At 34.0% G+C, this 18,547-nt stretch overlaps 1 protein-coding gene across 1 annotated transcript; it reads right to left on the bottom strand.

The window, feature by feature from the left end:
- Positions 1-1,692: 1,692 nt before the first annotated feature.
- Positions 1,693-17,280, bottom strand: LOC105210012 (cytochrome P450 4g15). The gene is made up of 5 exons (XM_054230560.1): positions 15,922-17,280; positions 13,671-13,868; positions 10,786-10,968; positions 2,025-2,963; positions 1,693-1,962 (listed from the first exon to the last, which is right to left on the bottom strand). Exons 1-5 carry the CDS (start codon positions 16,121-16,123, stop codon positions 1,784-1,786), a joined length of 1,701 nt encoding a protein of 566 aa, XP_054086535.1. The 5' UTR covers positions 16,124-17,280; the 3' UTR covers positions 1,693-1,783.
- Positions 17,281-18,547: the final 1,267 nt, after the last annotated feature.

Raw genomic sequence — 18,547 nt, 5'->3', positions numbered from 1 at the left:
TGGCTTCTGTAAATTTCCGTGTTTTAAATTTACTTGTTTAAAACATTTAAATATATTATAAAATTTCGAAAAGTTATCCTTATATTGTGTTTGCTAAGTAGTCTTCAATATATGCTAATAGTAGTATCGATAAACAATGAAAACTTACGTACTCTTGTGTGTGAATATGAAAATATTTTTTTCTGAATACAATAGATGCCCGAATATCACAATGTTCACTATGGGAATCAAGGTATGCTAAATATATACTAAATATAAACATTTTTAATTTTTATTTGTTTTTCCGCAGGTAAAATATACGATTGTCCTTCCTTCCAATTTCACAGCTCATATAACTCTACTTATTTCATTGTTAATTTTATTATACAACATAGTTATTAAGCATATATAGGTATGTATAAAACTTGTTAATAATTCTAATTAGATTATTTTCGATACATACATACATACCTGTATATGTACATATATGTATAAGCGTTCTACCAGCTGTGGTTATACAAAGTAAGCGGATTGACAGACCTAAAGATCTAAACATTTTCATAACATTTGCGAATATTTAAAACAAAAATATCTATTTACTCACTGAATAACTTTCAATAATGGTTTTAGTCCTGTTCCAATTGTTTGAACACCGCTTTGTTGAGATAGATTAAACATTTTATTATTATTATTTTTGATTATCTTTATTGGTTACGGCCATACACTTGAAATAGTCCGCAATGAATGTTAGTGGATACATTGATTAATGCTTGATATGTATATTATATTTTCCTAAACAAATTATTTGCATTTTGTGCGTCTGGCAAAAATTTATTCACTGCGCCCGCTGAAGAAACTTGTTACAACAATGAGAAATTTCACTGAAGTGAGTGACTGCCGGCGGCTCATTTTAGTTACACATAATCGAATATCATGAATAAATATATCATATAGCTCGGTGTACCGCTAATTGCATCCGTAATTGATAGTAAATTTGCACTCCAGAGAAGTAGTAGTTAATCAAATCACTCTGAAAATACGGAATTATTAGAAACATTCTTTTTTGTATGAATACTTAACCGGCTTAAGATATAGTTTATACTGAAGTTGCATTTTCGTATTCTGCGTAATTCATCAAGTGCACTATACCCATTTAATATTAAATATGATTTTGATTTAATTAAGTATAATTGTAAAACCTAAACTAAATTTGTTGTATAGTAGTTCATCTACACCTTCGTACGAAGGTTTCTTGTTTTTACGACTAACATGAAGAATATGTGTGGATTCGTATTTCTTCTGTTAAAATTCCAAATGAATATCACATTTCACTGCAAATATGTTTCCGTTGTATGTATTTTAATTTAAGTTTTAATATATTTTAGAATATAATTTGTATTTTGTTTTTGCTCCCACATCCTCAGCAAGCAGGTTTGTTCGTTTTACATTATAAACAGCTGACACTGCTGACATTTAAGGTGTTGCCACCTAGGTAATGTCAAAAATTTCAAAAAAAGGTTGTGTGGATTGGTAATTCTTTTGGAGATTATGGAATCAGTTTTCAATATTATAGACATTTCTTGATTATAGACAATTCAAAGTGATATTCTCTATATTACCGACAAGCTCACCAAGTACAGCATAAACGTGTAACTTTTCCTGTCTAAATAAATGCGATTTTATTTATTTTCTCACAAAAAAGAACATTTAACGTCAAGTATGTGAAAAATATATGTATATATATTTGAATGTATGTGAATCCAAAACCTAGTATAATTATAAAATTATTAGACGGTTGAGTCTTTTATATTGACTTCGGCTTGGGTTGTCTCGGCTGCAAGCGTACACGGAAGCCCTCCTCACGTTTCAATATGATATCGGCTTGTAGCTTAAAATCGGACTCACTCAAATCTGAATAGACGCGATAGTTTCGTAGAATGGTAGATAGTAGTATCTTCAGTTTAAGCATGGCGTATTTACGACCTGCAAGAATAAAGGAAGCTGTAGAAAATCAGTTAAAACAAATATGTGTTTTTTCCACTTACCAACACAACTCCGCGGACCCGCTGAGAACGGCACAAAAGCATAGTAATGTCTATTGGCTTGACGTTCAGGCAAAAAATTGTCAGGATTAAATATATTTGGATTCTCATAGACTTTTGGATTGCGATGCAATTTAACGGTAGCCACTGTAACGGTGGCACCACGCGGTATAACATATGGGCCGGATGCCAATTTTAAGTCTTCCCGTAGTTCACGTGCTATCAACGGCACCGGCGGGTACATGCGGAACGTTTCCATCAAACAACGTTCCATATATTTCATTTCTAAAGTATCTTGAAATGTGGCTGGCCGTTCTGAGTCACCGAATATTTCATCCAACTCGGCAATTACTCTATCCTGTATGCCCTGGTGGATGCCCATCAATGAGAGAAAGAAAGATGAGCCGGCGGCGGTGGTATCGTGTCCCTCAAACATAATCGTGTCGACCTGTTCTTTTATCTCGGTATCGGTGAGTAAAGCACCATTTTGTGCGCTCTCTAACAGCAGATCGAGAAAGGCCAAACGCTTTTTCTCACCCACATCATTCTCTTCGACATCTAGATCATCCTTTAAACCCTCCGATTGGCCAAATGACAAACCCTCAACGGATGTTTCTTTTAAGCTTGCTTCTTTTACTGCTGTTTTTGGTGTTGGTGGCGGCGTAATCTTTTTAGCGACCACTTCTTGTTGTGCCAGTGAACCGCGTGTGCCATTGGCAAATGCGGCTTTCTTGTATTTGATCACTTTTGTCGTGAGTCCATGTATGATACTCAGCAGTTTACCCTGTTCGTGATAATATTTAGAGAGCGTGAAGATGAATTCATTACGTAGCAGTATACTACGTGAGCGTAAATGTAGTATGTCGCACATTTTCATTACGGCCAAAGCGTATTCATAGCCCGATTTGTCCTGGGTTTTCTTGGAAACACCCATTGCGGTCTCTGCAATGATTTGGAGAAGAAAAAAGTGTAAGATAATAGTGAGTACCGAGCATCGTTTTTAATTTTGTAAGTTTCCAGGATCTTTTGGCATCTAAAGACCTGGGGTCTCTATGATCTAAACAGAAGGTCAAACAGAAAACCTTTTTAAGTTGTTAAAGTTCCTTACAACGTTTATTTTCGTGAGAACTAACAACTGGAAAGAGTCCCTGCATGTCTGATTCTGATGATTCCCTTTGTTTGGTTAGGTTGGGCCAAGGAATAGATCTTCGTAACTCCAGAGAGTCTCACTTAGACAGCTTCGACTGTCCTTTGTGACACCCAAATACACCTGACGGCTCGCCAAGACCATTCTGATTTTATAAAGCGCCTTCCTAAGCGACAACAGCTGTAAGGACCGTTTCCGGTCCACCGGAGAAAAACCACGCTACTGTTCGGGTCTGGTTGTTGTCCAGTGTTTTGCGAGCTCACTCAAAGTCAGTGTGTCCAGTGCTCTAGCGCAAATGGATCAATTCACTTTGTTACTTAACTCCGTTATTACTTACTCTCTCAGCTATCTACGGTATCTTCAATATAACCTAACCTAACATCCGGGTAAGATCCTATCTGTAAAAGCTGACCACATATGCAATGTACATACTATATACCGTTATATTTGTGTAAAAAATTCATAATTCACCGCAGCAGCCCTCATAAAGCTTGCGTCAACAAAAGGTCCAATAACAAAGCTTGCGTCAATCAGTTTAAATTTTTAATTACAACAAATACAGCAGACGGACAGACATGCCTAACATGGAAAATTTTGCCAAAAAAGAAGCAAATAATAACATATCTACATATGTACATACATATGTATAAGCCAGCTCGATCATGTGTGTAAGAAACCGGTCATTAAACTATCTGCATCGCCGATTATTCAATTCCATCGAAGAAAAGTCCGAAGAAATTACTGGTAAAAGCAAAACCAAGCGCCGCAAAGACTGCAGCAACTGCCACAACTTATATAACAGCAGCGCGGTATGATCGCGTGTTGCGGGATCGACGGGAAGGAGCTGCAAATTTATACCCTCTGTATGCTTCAATTAACACAGCGACCGTCAGGTGTTCGTCTTGCGACGCTGCAAACGCCCAAATGAAAGCCAAAGCAAATAATAATGGGAAATAATACAATGCGACGCCTCGCCATGCCTTACCATGCTATGCCATGCGCTGCAAAGCTACGGCAAGTTAAACCGTTGTTGTAGGCTTAGCAATGCATGCGGTGTGGCCAGTTGGCGGTTTGCCTGTGCGCCAAGTTATCAAATTGGCGGTTGCGCCGACCTACTGCACTCATGCTCGTAACAACCGGTCAGCGTTTGAACGAAACACAATGCCGAAGAAAATTCGCAATTTTTTGTTCCTCAAAGTGCAAGTTGAACAAAAACGTTCGAAAGTGTGGTTGTGTGTGTTTGGAAATATGAAATCGAAAAAGTGGGTAACTAAAGCGAATTGTTACATGCATTTTTTGTAATCTTGTAATCAATGTTGGCGTGTGAATTTGCTATTATTTTGATTTACTTAATATTGAGCGAATTACCGCGCTATTACTCTCGCTTTCCTTACGGTGTGTCAAAAAAGTGTACGGACTAAGTTGTAAAGCAATTAATTTTCACTTTTAGCTTCATTGGATGTGATCTAAGCTGTTTTGATGTTACACACTACAGTCTTCGGCAATTTCCTTAAGTATTTTAGAGCCATCTAGCATATTTTGACCCAGTATATTCCTCTAGAAACGATCTTGGCAATGACTTCTTCATTGTCGATAGATTTCTTTCTTTTCGGGCATTTTTTTTAAGTTCTGAAGAGAGGAAAAACTCTGTGGAGATTAAATTTGTTATCGTCCATTCTCTTAAAGTACTTCTAGTACAGATATTTGCGTAAATCGGATGGAAATCATGTTAACTTTCTTTAAATAGCTGTTTTGAAAGCTCTGAGCGTAAGTTGCATGAAATCTTAAAGCTTTTTAAAAGCTCGAATTCTTTTTAAAGCTTAAAGTTTGTTGAAAACTTTATTTTTTTATACTAAAAGCTGCTGGAAGCTTAAAGCTTGATTTCTGAAATCTTAAACTTGTTGGAAACTTGAATCCTTTTCAAAGGTTAAAACTGTTAACACCGTTGTTGAAACCTTGAATTCTGCTGAAAACTTGAAACTGATTAAATCCTTAAATTGGTGGAAGCTTAAATCTTTTTTGAAGGGTAAAGCTTGCTGAAATTGTTGAAAGCGTGAATCCTGCTGAAAGCTTAAAATTGTTTGAAGCTTGAATTTGTTTTGAAATATCTGAAAGCTTAAAGCTTGATTCTTGTTGAAGCTTAAAGTTTTGGAAAGCTTGAACACTTTTGAAAGCTTAAAACTGTTGGAAGCTTAAAAGTCGATGGAAGCCTAAAAAAAGTTGAAAGCCTAAACTTATCAATAGCTTAAAACCTGTGGAAAGCTTCAATTTGTTGGAAGCTTAAAGCTCGAAATGGTAAAGCTTATTGCAAGTTTAAAAATATTTGAAAGCTTAAAGCTTGCAGCAAGTTTACCTGATTATACTGTATATAACTAAACTATTTTTTTTTTTAAATTTCGAAACTTAGCACGATCTACGTAAATTAGTCAAAAATGTAGTTTATCTTTCTGTAGCACCATATGTACCTCGACTTTGATGATGCATGGCGATCATCTTTTTATAGAAAAAGTTACTATAAAAATATGTTTGCCAAAAAAATTGTGTCTTATGCGCTTATGAAAAAAGAAGATACATTAGTCCAAGTAAGAAGCTCAACACCTCTAATTGTTCATTTAACGCACAAAGAAAATGCAAATAAAAGTAGGAAAAAAGTAAAACAGAAAACCGAATGTGTGGGCATAATATAACTCCATTACATAATACTACATGATTTTGCGCCGCCGCATTTGTGCTAATGTCTGAGTTTTTTCCTGCAAGCGGCCGGCACGCATGCAACATGTAGACGCCCATAAGATACGCTTTCATGCCAAATGCAGCCTGCATACCAACCAGTTTTGGTTTCTTTCCTACTATAACCAACAGTTTTTCTTTGTGCTATTTTCTCTTTTCATTTGACTACCGCGCTGTCGACGATAGGCCACACGACGTCAAAGCCAGCAGCGTAGATTTGTATTTTACATTGTAGCTATGTAATCCATATTTATGTCATCTTTTTTGTTGCCTCCAGCTAAGCTTGAGCGCGGTATGATCGGCACTTGAGTGCTGTCAATCAAATTTGTCATTGCTGACTGCCGTAATTCCCGCTAAAAATCAGAATTTAGCTTCTGTAAGGAGGGCTTCCAAGGCATATCTATTTTTCCAACTGCTAACTGATAACTGCTGTCGTACGCGCCAAGGATAAATTTCTTTGGCGTTGGCAGAATTTTCTTCTTTAGATTTATGTGCAGAATTTCTATTAGCAATCAAGGGCTAAGTACTACTCTTGCATTTTGATGAGCGCTTTAGGTGTGTCATACACGTAGTGCTAGGTGTTTAAGGAAGCGTAGAAATGGAAATGTTCACGCATAACGTGAGGTTAGTTGGGGCCATTCAACTTGTGCTAGCTCAATTGGGAATACGCACGTGGCGGAATACAGCACTGTGAAGACACTGTAAGCCACAATAGAGTTCATTGCTTTTACTTCAATACCTCGTACAAAAAGACAGTTTTCAGTAGCAAAAGTCGATATTAAAATGGAGGTGGCATACAGTTGAGTGATTTTAGTTTCATTTGTATTAAAATTTATAAATTTCTGCTTTTTTTTAAATATTGAAAAAGAAGATATTCAATTATCAGGTGGACCGAAATTAATTTATTTTAGCAGTTTGGAAAATTTAAGTCAAAACTCGTCGGAATATAGCGGTTGGACTCGGTGTTATATACCGACAAATAATATATATCAACGTTTTTTCGTTTTATAAAGTTCCTTGAAGGTTTGAGGCAGTAGTCTGCTTTAGAAGGCGAAAAAAACGTTTTTATAGCAATTTTTTTTGAAAGGGGAGGAAATGATTGCAGTAAACGGAATTTTAAGACGATATATTTAAGGCTTAAAAAACAATATTTATTATTAAAAAATATTGAAATTTTTTCAAAGTTGTAAGTATTTTTCTGGTGTCTGCACTTGTAAATCGATGCCGATGCATCTGCATGTCGAAACAAATTTTTTTTTTTAATTTTTATAAGTTTCTTTTCTTTATGAACCAATGACATACCGAAGAAGTTATAAAATTCCAAATTTTTTCGAAGTTTGAAAAAAAAAATCACTTTTTTAAGAAAAAAAATTGACTTTAAGTTGCAAAACAAGTAGTTTAAATAATACTTTCGTCTAACTTTTTTGGCTCAAATAGAATATAATTTAATACTGAAGCTAGATCACTTTGGTTTTTTTCGATCGGCCATATAATCTTTTTGCTATCGCCGGCACCGTTTTCTAACACTTGTGAAAATGAAAACTCGAGAAAACGCGCTTTAAAGTTTACGGTTCAAACTGCACCTGCTAGACGCTCGGCCACTAAAACTGCTCTGGCTTCGATAATATGTCGAATTGCCCTCTGGAATTTTAAAGACATATTCTTGGATAGTTTTGGAAGAGATTTAAAACAAAACAAAAAAAGCGATTTTTTGAAGCCCGTAAAGTAGATTTTTTGTAGAAAAAAATCGATTTTTTGAAGCCTGGAAAGCAGACAACTGCCTTAATGGTAAGAGGAAAATTTCGGGATCCCGAAAAGTGATCTTGAATTTTCGGGATTAATGAAATTTTTTGAATAATTTTCTTACAACCTGCACTTTATATATCTTTTCCACATAGAAATGGGATTATTTTAGCAGTTGGAACTGGCTATATTCCACAGAAGTCTACCAGTGCGGAATAAATGTGTTGGACCCGATTTTAAATATCGTCAAATAATATATTTCTATGAGAAACATCCCTTTCTAGGGATTTCTCGAAAGTACTAAAAAATAACTAAAATGATAAATTTCGGGATGCCGAATTTTCGGGATTAATAATTCATTTTATAAATCTTCTTATTCCCAATATTAAAAAATCAACATGCATATCATATTCATATCACTCAGATATCTACCAGACTTCTCTATAGTACTTTGGTAAATTAGGGTCAAAACTCTGAATTCAACAGGAGTGCGTAATATAGAGGTTGGACTCGATTTTAGATAACGACAAAGAATACATTTCCATGTTTCTACGCTTTATAGGGTTACCTTGAAACTTTATTGATAAAAGGAAAAGTGATCCCGAATTTTCGGTATTATCGATTTTTTGAATTTTCTTACTACTAATATTTCTTATTACTTTATAGCTCTCTTTCACAAATGAAAGGTACCAAGCTTCTCTATATGTAGTGGTTTGAAAAATTAGTGTAAAATCTCTTAATTCAACAGACCCGTTCAGTTCTTAGTATAGCTATTTGATCCGATTTTAAATATCGAAAAATAATATATTTCCTTGTTTATTCGCTTTCCAGGGGTTCTTTGAAGGTTTAATGATAAAATGAGATTTTCGGGATCCCGAGAACTGAGTCCCGAATTTTCGGTATCAACAATTTTTTTACAATAATTTTCTACATATAATATTAAAGATTGCAAAATACAGTGGAACCGCCATAACTCGAATCACCATAATCGGAAGGTAATTTGTATGAAATTTGACTTCTAATGCCAATTCAAGGCATCGAGTTATAGAGAACTTCGAGTTATAGACGTTCGAGTTATGGAAGTTTAACTGTATACTTTATATCCCTCTTCCACCAAATTCAAACCAAATATGAACAGTAGTTGGTGGGGAAAAACTGCTTGAACTCACGTCAGCAGCAAATAACCGCCTACAGCCAATTTCGCGCTGCATATGTCGGTGTCAGTGTTGCATTGGCAATTTGACAATTTTCGCTTGTGCGAAGGCTTACGAGCGCAATTTCCAACGGCTTACAAACTGCGTGCGCTCGTAAATAAATTTTGTCATCCATTGAATAATTGCAATGTCATTAACATATTTTTTTAATTGCCATTTTTTTTACTGGTTTGGACGTTTGTAATAATTTTATATAAGGCAATAATGGACAATTGAATGATTCAATAATAGTAGACCCATTGCTTAAGTCAGCAGGGTTACTTTTGAGGTTATGTAAGCAGAAAAGTTGTAAAATTTTACGCAAATTTGCTGTTGTTGTTTTTTAACACAGTTTGAAACGTTTTACTTTGAGGTTAAATACAATTTGAGATCAGTGACAGAATTCTTCTAATACAAAATGAGAGAGTTAAGCACTTTAGTTAGTAGGAATAATTCTGAAGTCTTATTGAAAAGTTTACGAAACTCGAGGATAAGGAACTTTTCCTTCTAATACCACTCAGCTCATCACAGTTTCAGTATTTAATCACTCACACTTCTAGCATGATTTCTCAATTAAAAGTGTATTGCAATTCCTTCGAGTGGTTTCAAAAATAGACCTCAACAATTGCTTGCAATATTGCATGCTTTGTCACATGACAGCGGCTAACTAGTGTACTTGTCGAAGTGAAATTTCCATCAAAATAAGTTAACTAATCACACCGACAGCTCATTCATGTGACTACGGGTCTGTGCGCTAATAAATATGATTTGAAAGGCTTTCCTTTACAATGAGCTATTTTTACCACAACCGCGCCACTTATGAATGAGTCCAGTCACTTAATAATGCACTAAATATATTTGAATGTGAATAGAAACTTATTAAAACTGCTGTTCTATTAGACTGTCTGAAAGCACATGTGAAAAGTGTGGGAATATAGTTTGATTGACAGAGTTTTGAATGCGATGTAAGATGGGCGGAGGGAAATATCAGGAAATGTATTGCATTAATTGTGAGTGAGATCGATAAGCAAAGGGTCTGATGCATATCGGCGGTAACTAGACCGAAAATGCACAGAAAGTGCAGAGAGCTTTCAAGAAGGTGGTGAGCAAAGCCAATGTCAAAAATTAACATGACGTCGAAAGTCAACATTTTTTCCTAATTAATTCGTTTCATACCTTTAAAGTTATTTAGAGTAAATGGGCTTCCGAACTTGATTACACCTATTTATTTTATGGTCGAGAATTTCTTGATTCATCGAACCGGTAGCATTTTTAGGTTTTTCGAACTTGTTCTCGAAAAGCTTTCACTGACTCGCAAAGCTTTCTCTGCTAACTACTACTCTACTCTTTGATTTTATCGGACTGGCACTATATTTAGGTTTTTCGAACTTGAAATAAAAGCTTTCACTGACTTTTAGGTTTTTCGAACTTGTTTTCGAAAAGCTTTCACGGACTTGCAAAGCCTTCTTTTCTAACTAAATACTACTATACTCCTAGGTTTCATCGAACTGGTAATATTTTAAGATTTTTCGAACTTGCTATAAAAGCTTTCACTGACTTGCAAAGCTTTCTATAATTAACTAAGCTTTCTATGCTAACTATTCAATACCCTACTCCTTGATTTCATCAAACTGGCGACATTTTTGGACTTTTCGAACATGCTCTAAAGCTTTCACTGACTTGCAAAGCTTTCTCTGCTAACTTTTTACTTTTTAAGCTACATGGAACTTTTTAAGCTACAAGGAAGTATCGTAGCATTATTGAAAGCTTCTTCCGAAATGTATTCTTATTTAATTCTAATGGGATCTGTACTTAAAATAGCAACATTTTAAGAACCTTATTGAAACTAGTTTAGAACTAGTTAACTCGCTTAGAGTGTGTGGCCCATAATTTAATATTAAGCTACTTCTAATACATACACATAAATATTTAAGTATATCAGTATACTCACCAAGTAAGATCTCCACTGTCGCCTCGCTCATATAATCGTGACAATCAAATGTTTTCGCCCCCTCAGCACGCAATTTACGCACCACGAGCTGTGAATTCTCGTTAAATAGATCAATGAAACTCTTCAGCACATTCAAATGAAATGTTGGAGCGATCAGCTTGCGATGAGCGCGCCATTTTGCACCTGTTGTATTAGATTAGAAGATAGAATGATATTAAAATGATGTTTTTCGTTTTTATTTATTTATTTTTCATATAGGTACATATATAAAACTTATGTTTCAAAAGACCGCAATGAACATATTAAATAACGAGCTTGACCTTCCTGATCTCCTCTGAAATAACGACACATTTGCTTGTTTTGATCAGATTATAAGTGAGACTACCACTTTGTGGAGTCTCTATCTCTATCTTTTGGCTGTTTAGTAGCAGAAATAACTGTACTGAATTCATGTTGGACAAATTGTGATTTAGAATTAAGACAGTTTTTTCATAAGAGGAATTGTGAATTCTTAGCAAATAGAAGAACAACTAGAGAGTGTTTTCATAAGGGGAGTGTCGTTATTATATTCCGTTGGGAACATTTATCGAATTCATTACTAGTTCGGATCCCTCGTGGAAATTGGAAAGGAAGTTCACATTGTATATCATACATGAAATGAACAGTGAACTCACGGCGGTTTTTTGAGCTCGAGCTTCCAGACTTGCTTCCGACCCCCTTATCAATTCATCTATTCTATTTCATCTATGTTTAATCTACTATATTTATTATGTTTACTACAGAAGTGAGGACTTTATATTGAGATTAAAGGAGAATTCCAGGCAGTGATCACTCACTGTTTTAACCAGTTTTCGAGATTTTCGTTAACAAGTTCGTCCAACGTCTTCGATATTCGAAGTTCTTAGATGCGAATAGCGGTATTTATTTTTATCTATGGTCTCTTGTCGGCAGTTGATTTCTTCAATTTTGGATACATAAAACCATATTTTACCATAATTTCATATCTTTAGTGAGATGGACTCTTTTGGAACTGGATTGGTTCATGTTAGTACATTCTGTAGAGCCATTTGGCCACTGTTTCTCGGATAACTTCATACTTGGGTTGCAATTTCACGAGCTTAACGTTGAAGAGATCATTCTGTTCTGTATAGTGGACCGATCCGTTTACATAGAGGATCGAAGATCAATAAGAACAACTGGCTTACAAGCTCGGGACGCGACGAACTTTGTTATTAGGTCTACAACTTTGCTTCCGCCGTTTTCCAACAGCTGTCTCTATTCTTGGACATTTGTGTCAACATTAACCCAACTAAATATTTGTAGAGATCTGTTTGCATCCCAAACTTATTCTCAACTGAAAATGTCACTTTTTGAGCCGAATTCTCGACATTTGCGGGAAATTTGGCTTTTCTTTTTTAATTCCAAGAAAAGTGCGGCTGAGGCTCATCGACATTTGTAACCGTTTTTATACAAAAAAAAATTAAATTGACAAAAAACGCGGTGTAGATCTAATATATAACTTTAAGAAACCAACAATGCAGTCAATACAAATAATTTTAGATATATTTCTTCTGACAGCGAGAAAAAATTAATTCGGTATCCGGATACGACAGGATCTAGTTTTATGGTCGGATTTTAGGATCAGGAGATTGATTGACGGTCGGTCAGCATATCGACAATCTTTTCTGGATTTCAATGACTTTCTTGAACTGCTCAGCTCCACGCTTTTGTAACAAGTCATGTGGATTGACCTTATTGATACACCCTTCACTCGCACATGCTTACATATGTACATACATATATGCCACTTGAGATCTCGTTGATAAATTTTGTTTATTCATGAAAAACTTGTGCGCATGTGTGTGTGTAACTCATGGCATATGCAACGGAATATGTGTATGCTTATTAGAATAAATAATCTCGGCTGATACAAACACATACACACACACACACTTGCATATAAGTGTATAATTCATAAAAACGCGGGCAACCCACGCATATTTTAGTATTTAGTGATTGCCATTGCAGCGTTTTTTTTCAACAAAGCTCTCTAAAATGCCTGCATGTGCATGTGTGTGTGTGTGTGTGAATCGCACAAATTTACTATTTACGTATGAATTATCAGCACATGCACATATATACTAATACAAATTTACCGTTATTCTTATGCATGTATTGGGATTTTTATGAATAGAAGCAAACGCATACACACATAGACAAAGGCATATGTGTATATATATATATTTATGTGTGTGTGTGTGTGTGTGTCGTTTTTAGCATTTGCGCACACACTACTTTCCCCATTTCCTCATGTAGCGTTGCGCTGCGTTTTTAATTTGTTGCCGCTTCGGCTTATTTATTAGGTTATTATGTTGTCCGAATGGCCGCCAGCGCCAGCCCCGCCGACGCAACGTCACACACACAAATTCGCTAAGTATTCATAATTTGACTTTTAATTTGTTTATTTAGCTGCAAAACCATAACGAGCGTAAAAACAGAGCATTAAAATTTTGCATACCAACAACAATAACGCCAGCAAAAATTAAAAAAAAAATTCTAATAAAAAAATTAAAAAATATTTTGGCACACAAAATAATTGTTTGAATGATTTACGCGGCGCCGAAAACGCGTAAATCTATTTAGAGAAATTTTGAAGAAATCTTCAGCTTGAGGTGAACCACCTGCATTACATTGTGAAAGATGAAATTGCTTACGCATAAGCGTTTGCAGCGTGTGCGAAAGTGCATTTTGGAAAAATAAAATATTTGAAAAAATTTTCAGAATTATTTTTAAATTTTTTAGTGGGTCAAAATAGTAAAAAATATTATAAATACATTGACACTATGGCAACTTTATGCCATATCACTCCTCATTTATTTCCTTACCTGTACTAATGAGCAATCCTTCACCGAGCCATGGCTTGAAGAACTTGTACTCCGATGATTTGTCTATGTAAATCTGGCTGCTTAGCAAAATTTCCACGTCACGTGGATCGTAAATGAAAACGACCAGCTGTGGACCGATCCACATTTTGGCGATATTTTCAAATTCGGAACTTTTGCGTATGACCGTCTTAAATACCGCTGTAGATCAGTTGTAAAAGAGAGAGGAAAGCAGAAAAAGATTACATGAGAATATGAGCCATTAAAAATGTCACACACTTAAAAAGATTTATAACAGTAATACATTTTGAATTATATTTGGCAAATTTACAGTGCATTTTACTAAGAGGATTCAAATATTTTTATAACTACAGCGAAAATATTCGAAATCTAAATTTTTTCTAAAATTTTAGTCACTAATTACATATTCTACTTTTAGTATTTGTTAAAATTTTTTTAAAAATTCTACTAATTTTTTAGAATTTTGTATACTAGTAATTACTCTTCCATTACAACGTAATAATAGTCTAATATTTTTCACTAAATACTGAAATACTATTAATACTGCAATCATACACAGAATAATCAAAAACAAAAAAAATTGTAATCAAAATGTAATTATTATTTAAATGTAATGTTAAAGGTAATTATCATTGCGAAATTAAGAAAATATGTCTCATAAAGATAAATCTGTAAAGTTATTCAAAGTAGTTAAAACAATAAAATTAATTGTAATTGAAATGTTTGTCATTAAAAAGTAATTATAATCATTACATGATTAAATTAATTAAATCTTAAAAAAAATGTAGCTATGAATAATTATAATTTTTTACGGTATATTATAGGGTAATCAAAAAGTATTGAAAGCTATTTTTTGTTATTCTCTGAATTACAATAGAATTGTGGTTGAAAAAGAATTAAAATTTTGTAATGAAAGGATAGAGTAATTAAAATGAATATTAAAATTAACATTACAATTACTAATTACGTTTTATTAACAAGTCATTGCATTATTTATTAAACTTGAAATTTATTTTTTTATTATCAAGTGAATCTTAATAATTATACGTTATGTACTGATAAGTAATTTAACATTTAATTAACTTTAGAGGACCAGAAAGTAAAAAATAATACATTTTTTATAATTGTTAATAAATAAGATTGTATTTTTATTAAATCTACGTGTAATCTGAGGACATTTATTATTAATTTCCCTTTATAAGAGTTCGCAAAGTAATTAATAAGTAATCGTAATCAATAAGACCAGAGTTTTGATTGTGTTTTCTGATATCTATTAATAAAATTTAGTTTAACTAGTTTATACCTATCCAATTTAAAGCCAATTGTAATTCATAAATTTTCCAAATCAAATTATTTAATTCCGCGGTATTTTAGTAGTAATTAAACAAAAAGAATAAAGTACTGTTAAGTAATTGAGGGCGTTCATAATTTAGTTTAGGATAAATAACTGAATCTTCAAGTAATTAAAATGTAATCGTCATTCATAAAACCCTTCATAATTTACTTTACGATAAGTAAGTGAATCACAATGTAATTAATATGTGATCGTAATCAAAAGAGTTAAAATTTCAGTCTCATTTCTATGAATTTAGTATTAATTTCGGAAAATAAATAATTTAATTAGCAAGTATTTAATTACAATATAAATGTAATCCAGCCGTAATTTCAAGTAATTATGTCGAAAATAATGTAAAATTTCTCAATATAACATTCATAAGATATTTAAGGGATAATTTAGTTGTTCATAAAGTAATTGGTATGTAATCGTAATCAAAAGAGTTACAATTTCTGTCTCATTTCTATGTATTTATTAATAATGTCGATAGATATTAATTTAGATCCAATTGTATTGGCCATTGTAATTAAAAAGTATTTCATTACAATATAGATGTAATCTAGCGGTATTTTCTAGTAATTATGTCGTGAATAATGTAATGATTACAGATATAAGACTTTCATAAAATATTTAACGGATAAATAAGTTGATCGTAAAGTAATTGATATGTAATTAACAGGTAATTGTTATCAATTTTACTGATAATTTTGATACTTTCTTTTATATTTCTTAATTATATTATCGATATCGATATATTCATAAGCTACTTAACAGATAAATAAGTTGATCGTAAAGTAATTAAAGTGTAATTAATATGTAATCGTTATACATTTTTCTCTTCATTTTGATTACTTTACGTTATATAACATAATTACATTATTCTTTATAAACACTTACATGATGCCGGCCCGAATACGTCCAACAAATGTCCAATAATGGGCAATCCTTTAGGTCCCGGCAAACGATCGGCCAACTTGTAGAGATGACGTCGCGATAGACGCCAATAAGTTAGCCATAGCAGAAAGGTGGGAAGCAGCAGAAAGTAGAAAACAGTACCGGGCGAAATCAGAACGTGATCCTTTAAAACTTCGAGTGACATGCTGACGTACACTTTATTTTACTTTACTTATTTTTTTTTTCAAATAATTTGTAGACTTATTATATTTTTTTGTGATATTTCTATATTTTTGCTTAATATGCTTTTAAACGTTTATGTAGCGCTGTGTCTGGCTACACTTTTCACATGCGGTTGTGTGTTCAAATCTTTCACAGACAACGATTAATTAAGTCCTTTGGCCATTAAATAGTGCACAATTAATTAGTACACATACAAATGAATATGCGCACGTTAATATTGTATAATATTGCATAAATCGTATGTAGAATCGGTTCGGGCACAAGCACTTGTATTTAAATATATATTTTACTGTACTCGTATGTATGTATGTATATAGGTACATATGCCACTTAATTAGCGCTTTCCACCCTCTTCATGCCATCCACATATGTATGTATGTCTTAATGTCTGCACACTTAGTCGTTCACTATGCTTACTTGCACATTCAGCATTCACAAACACTATTTATCTACTATTTAGTTAATCCACAAGTCAGGCAGGCAGGCAGGCAGGCACTTCCTCTTCAGCAGCTACTATTATGTTTGCTATTGTTGTTTACTGCCATTCAATAATAACGATTGTCTCCAAATGCCCGTTCGCGTTCAACTGGTGGCGTCCGTCCGCCTGTGGTGCGCTTTTATAGCTTTGCAGCCTGAGCGCTGGGCTGAACTAAGCTGAGCTGAGCTGAGCTTCAACAAATGCAAATCCTCAAATGTACACACAATAGACAAGTGGAGAAGAAAAAACTGTAACCACGAATTACGTGCCACAAGCCGTTAACCACTGAGCCCGTGCTCGGTCCAACTGTGATTGTGCATGGTTCGAGGCGTTGAACGTTGATCGTCATAGTTTTTCGCCGTAAGCGCACACATTTTGGGTGAAATGAGCTGAGCTGCCTTGCACTGAGCTGTGCGTTGAGTAGCGCCTAGGCACTAGCTGTGGATCTTCCCTCCATTGCTGTTGCACCTCATTGAGCGCCAGTGACATTTCTACATTTTGAATAAGAGTACAGTTATTTGCAAAATTCGCGTCGGTTACTTTGATTTATCTTGCATTTCTCGCAAACCTCAGCGGCTGTCGGAAAATGAGCGGTGTTGAGTGAAAGTGAGTCTTCATTTCGTGCGCTCAACTGATCTCACTGCTTGCTGGAGGTGGCGCTTGAAAAGAGTCTGTCGTTGAAAGTAAAAGTGGAATTGTCAGCATTTATGTGGAGCTTAGTTAAGCTTTTAGTGGTTATGTTCACTCTAATTTGCAAGACAATAATGAATATTGACAAAATGTAATTTAAAAATTTTAAATTTTAAATTTTGACTGTTTTAGTGATGAAGGTTATTTTAGTTTTTTGCAAAAAATTTTTTTTGATGTTCATTTTGCCTGAATTAAAGCTATATTTTTTAAATTTTATTTTTTTTAAATATGAAATTTTTTAAAAAATTTATTTTATAAAAAAATCGATAATTTTCGAAAATTATAAAAAGTAATCGAAAAAATTCGACAATTTTTTAAATTAAAAAAATTTAATAAAAACAGATAAGGAAGGGCTAAGTTCGGGTGTAACCGAACATTTTATACTCTCGCAATTTATTTATTTAACTTTATTTATATTATATAATACACAATTTGACCCACATATACGTCATGTATATTGTATAAAGTCCATTGAAAGTTGGAAACCATAATATTAGGTTAGAAGCACCGAGGTCCTCGTGTTCGATATATGGGGCCTTAAAAACCTATGGTCCGATTTCGGCGATTTTTAAAATGGGGCTGCCATACTATAAACATAGTATTTGTGCTAGTTCTTTATCTTCACTAGTGCTTACTTTATATATTGTAAAGTAAACGATTCAGATCGTCTTCAAAGTTCTGGTATATAGGAAGTAGGCGTGGTTGTAAAGCTATTTGGCCTAGTTTCATAACATATCATTTGGATGTAAGGAAACTATTACAAATCAAGTTTCATTGAAATCGGTCGAGTAGTTCCTGAGATATGGTTTTTGACCCATAAGTGGGCGACGCCACGCCCATTTTCTATTTTGTAAAAAAATCTGAATGCAGCTTCCATCTGCCATTTCATATGTGATATTTAGTGTTTCTGACGTTTTTCGTTAGTGAGTTAACCCACTTTTAGTAAGTTTCAACCTAACCTTTGTATGGGAGGTGGGCGTGGTTATTATCCGATTTCTTTCATTTTTGGACTGTATTAAGAAGTGGCTAAAAAAACGACTGCAGAAAGTTTGGTTTATATAGCTCTATTGGTTTCCGAGATATATACAAAAAAGCTATTTGGGGCGGGGCCACGCCCACTTTCCCAAAAAAATTTCAAATATGCCCCCTCATAGTGCGATCCTTCTCATAGCTTTATTTATGGCTTAGTTATGGTTTATGTGTTTTCGGTTTTCGCCA

This window comes from Zeugodacus cucurbitae, chromosome 5 (genome assembly GCF_028554725.1).
Source record: "Zeugodacus cucurbitae isolate PBARC_wt_2022May chromosome 5, idZeuCucr1.2, whole genome shotgun sequence".
Lineage (NCBI taxonomy): Eukaryota > Metazoa > Arthropoda > Insecta > Diptera > Tephritidae > Zeugodacus > Zeugodacus cucurbitae.
This window is presented reverse-complemented; position numbering and strand designations above follow the sequence as displayed.

Bases quoted from the DNA above. Each gene is read 5' to 3' on its own strand.
- LOC105210012 (XM_054230560.1), bottom strand. From the start codon at position 16,123: ATGTCACTCGAAGTTTTAAAGGATCACGTTCTGATTTCGCCCGGTACT. The intron at 13,869-15,921 runs GTAAGTGTTTAT...ACTGATCTACAG, and splicing joins CGTATTCGGGCCGGCATCAT to CGGTATTTAAGACGGTCATA. The intron at 2,964-10,785 runs GTGAGTATACTG...AAATCATTGCAG, and splicing joins GACAGTGGAGATCTTACTTG to AGACCGCAATGGGTGTTTCC.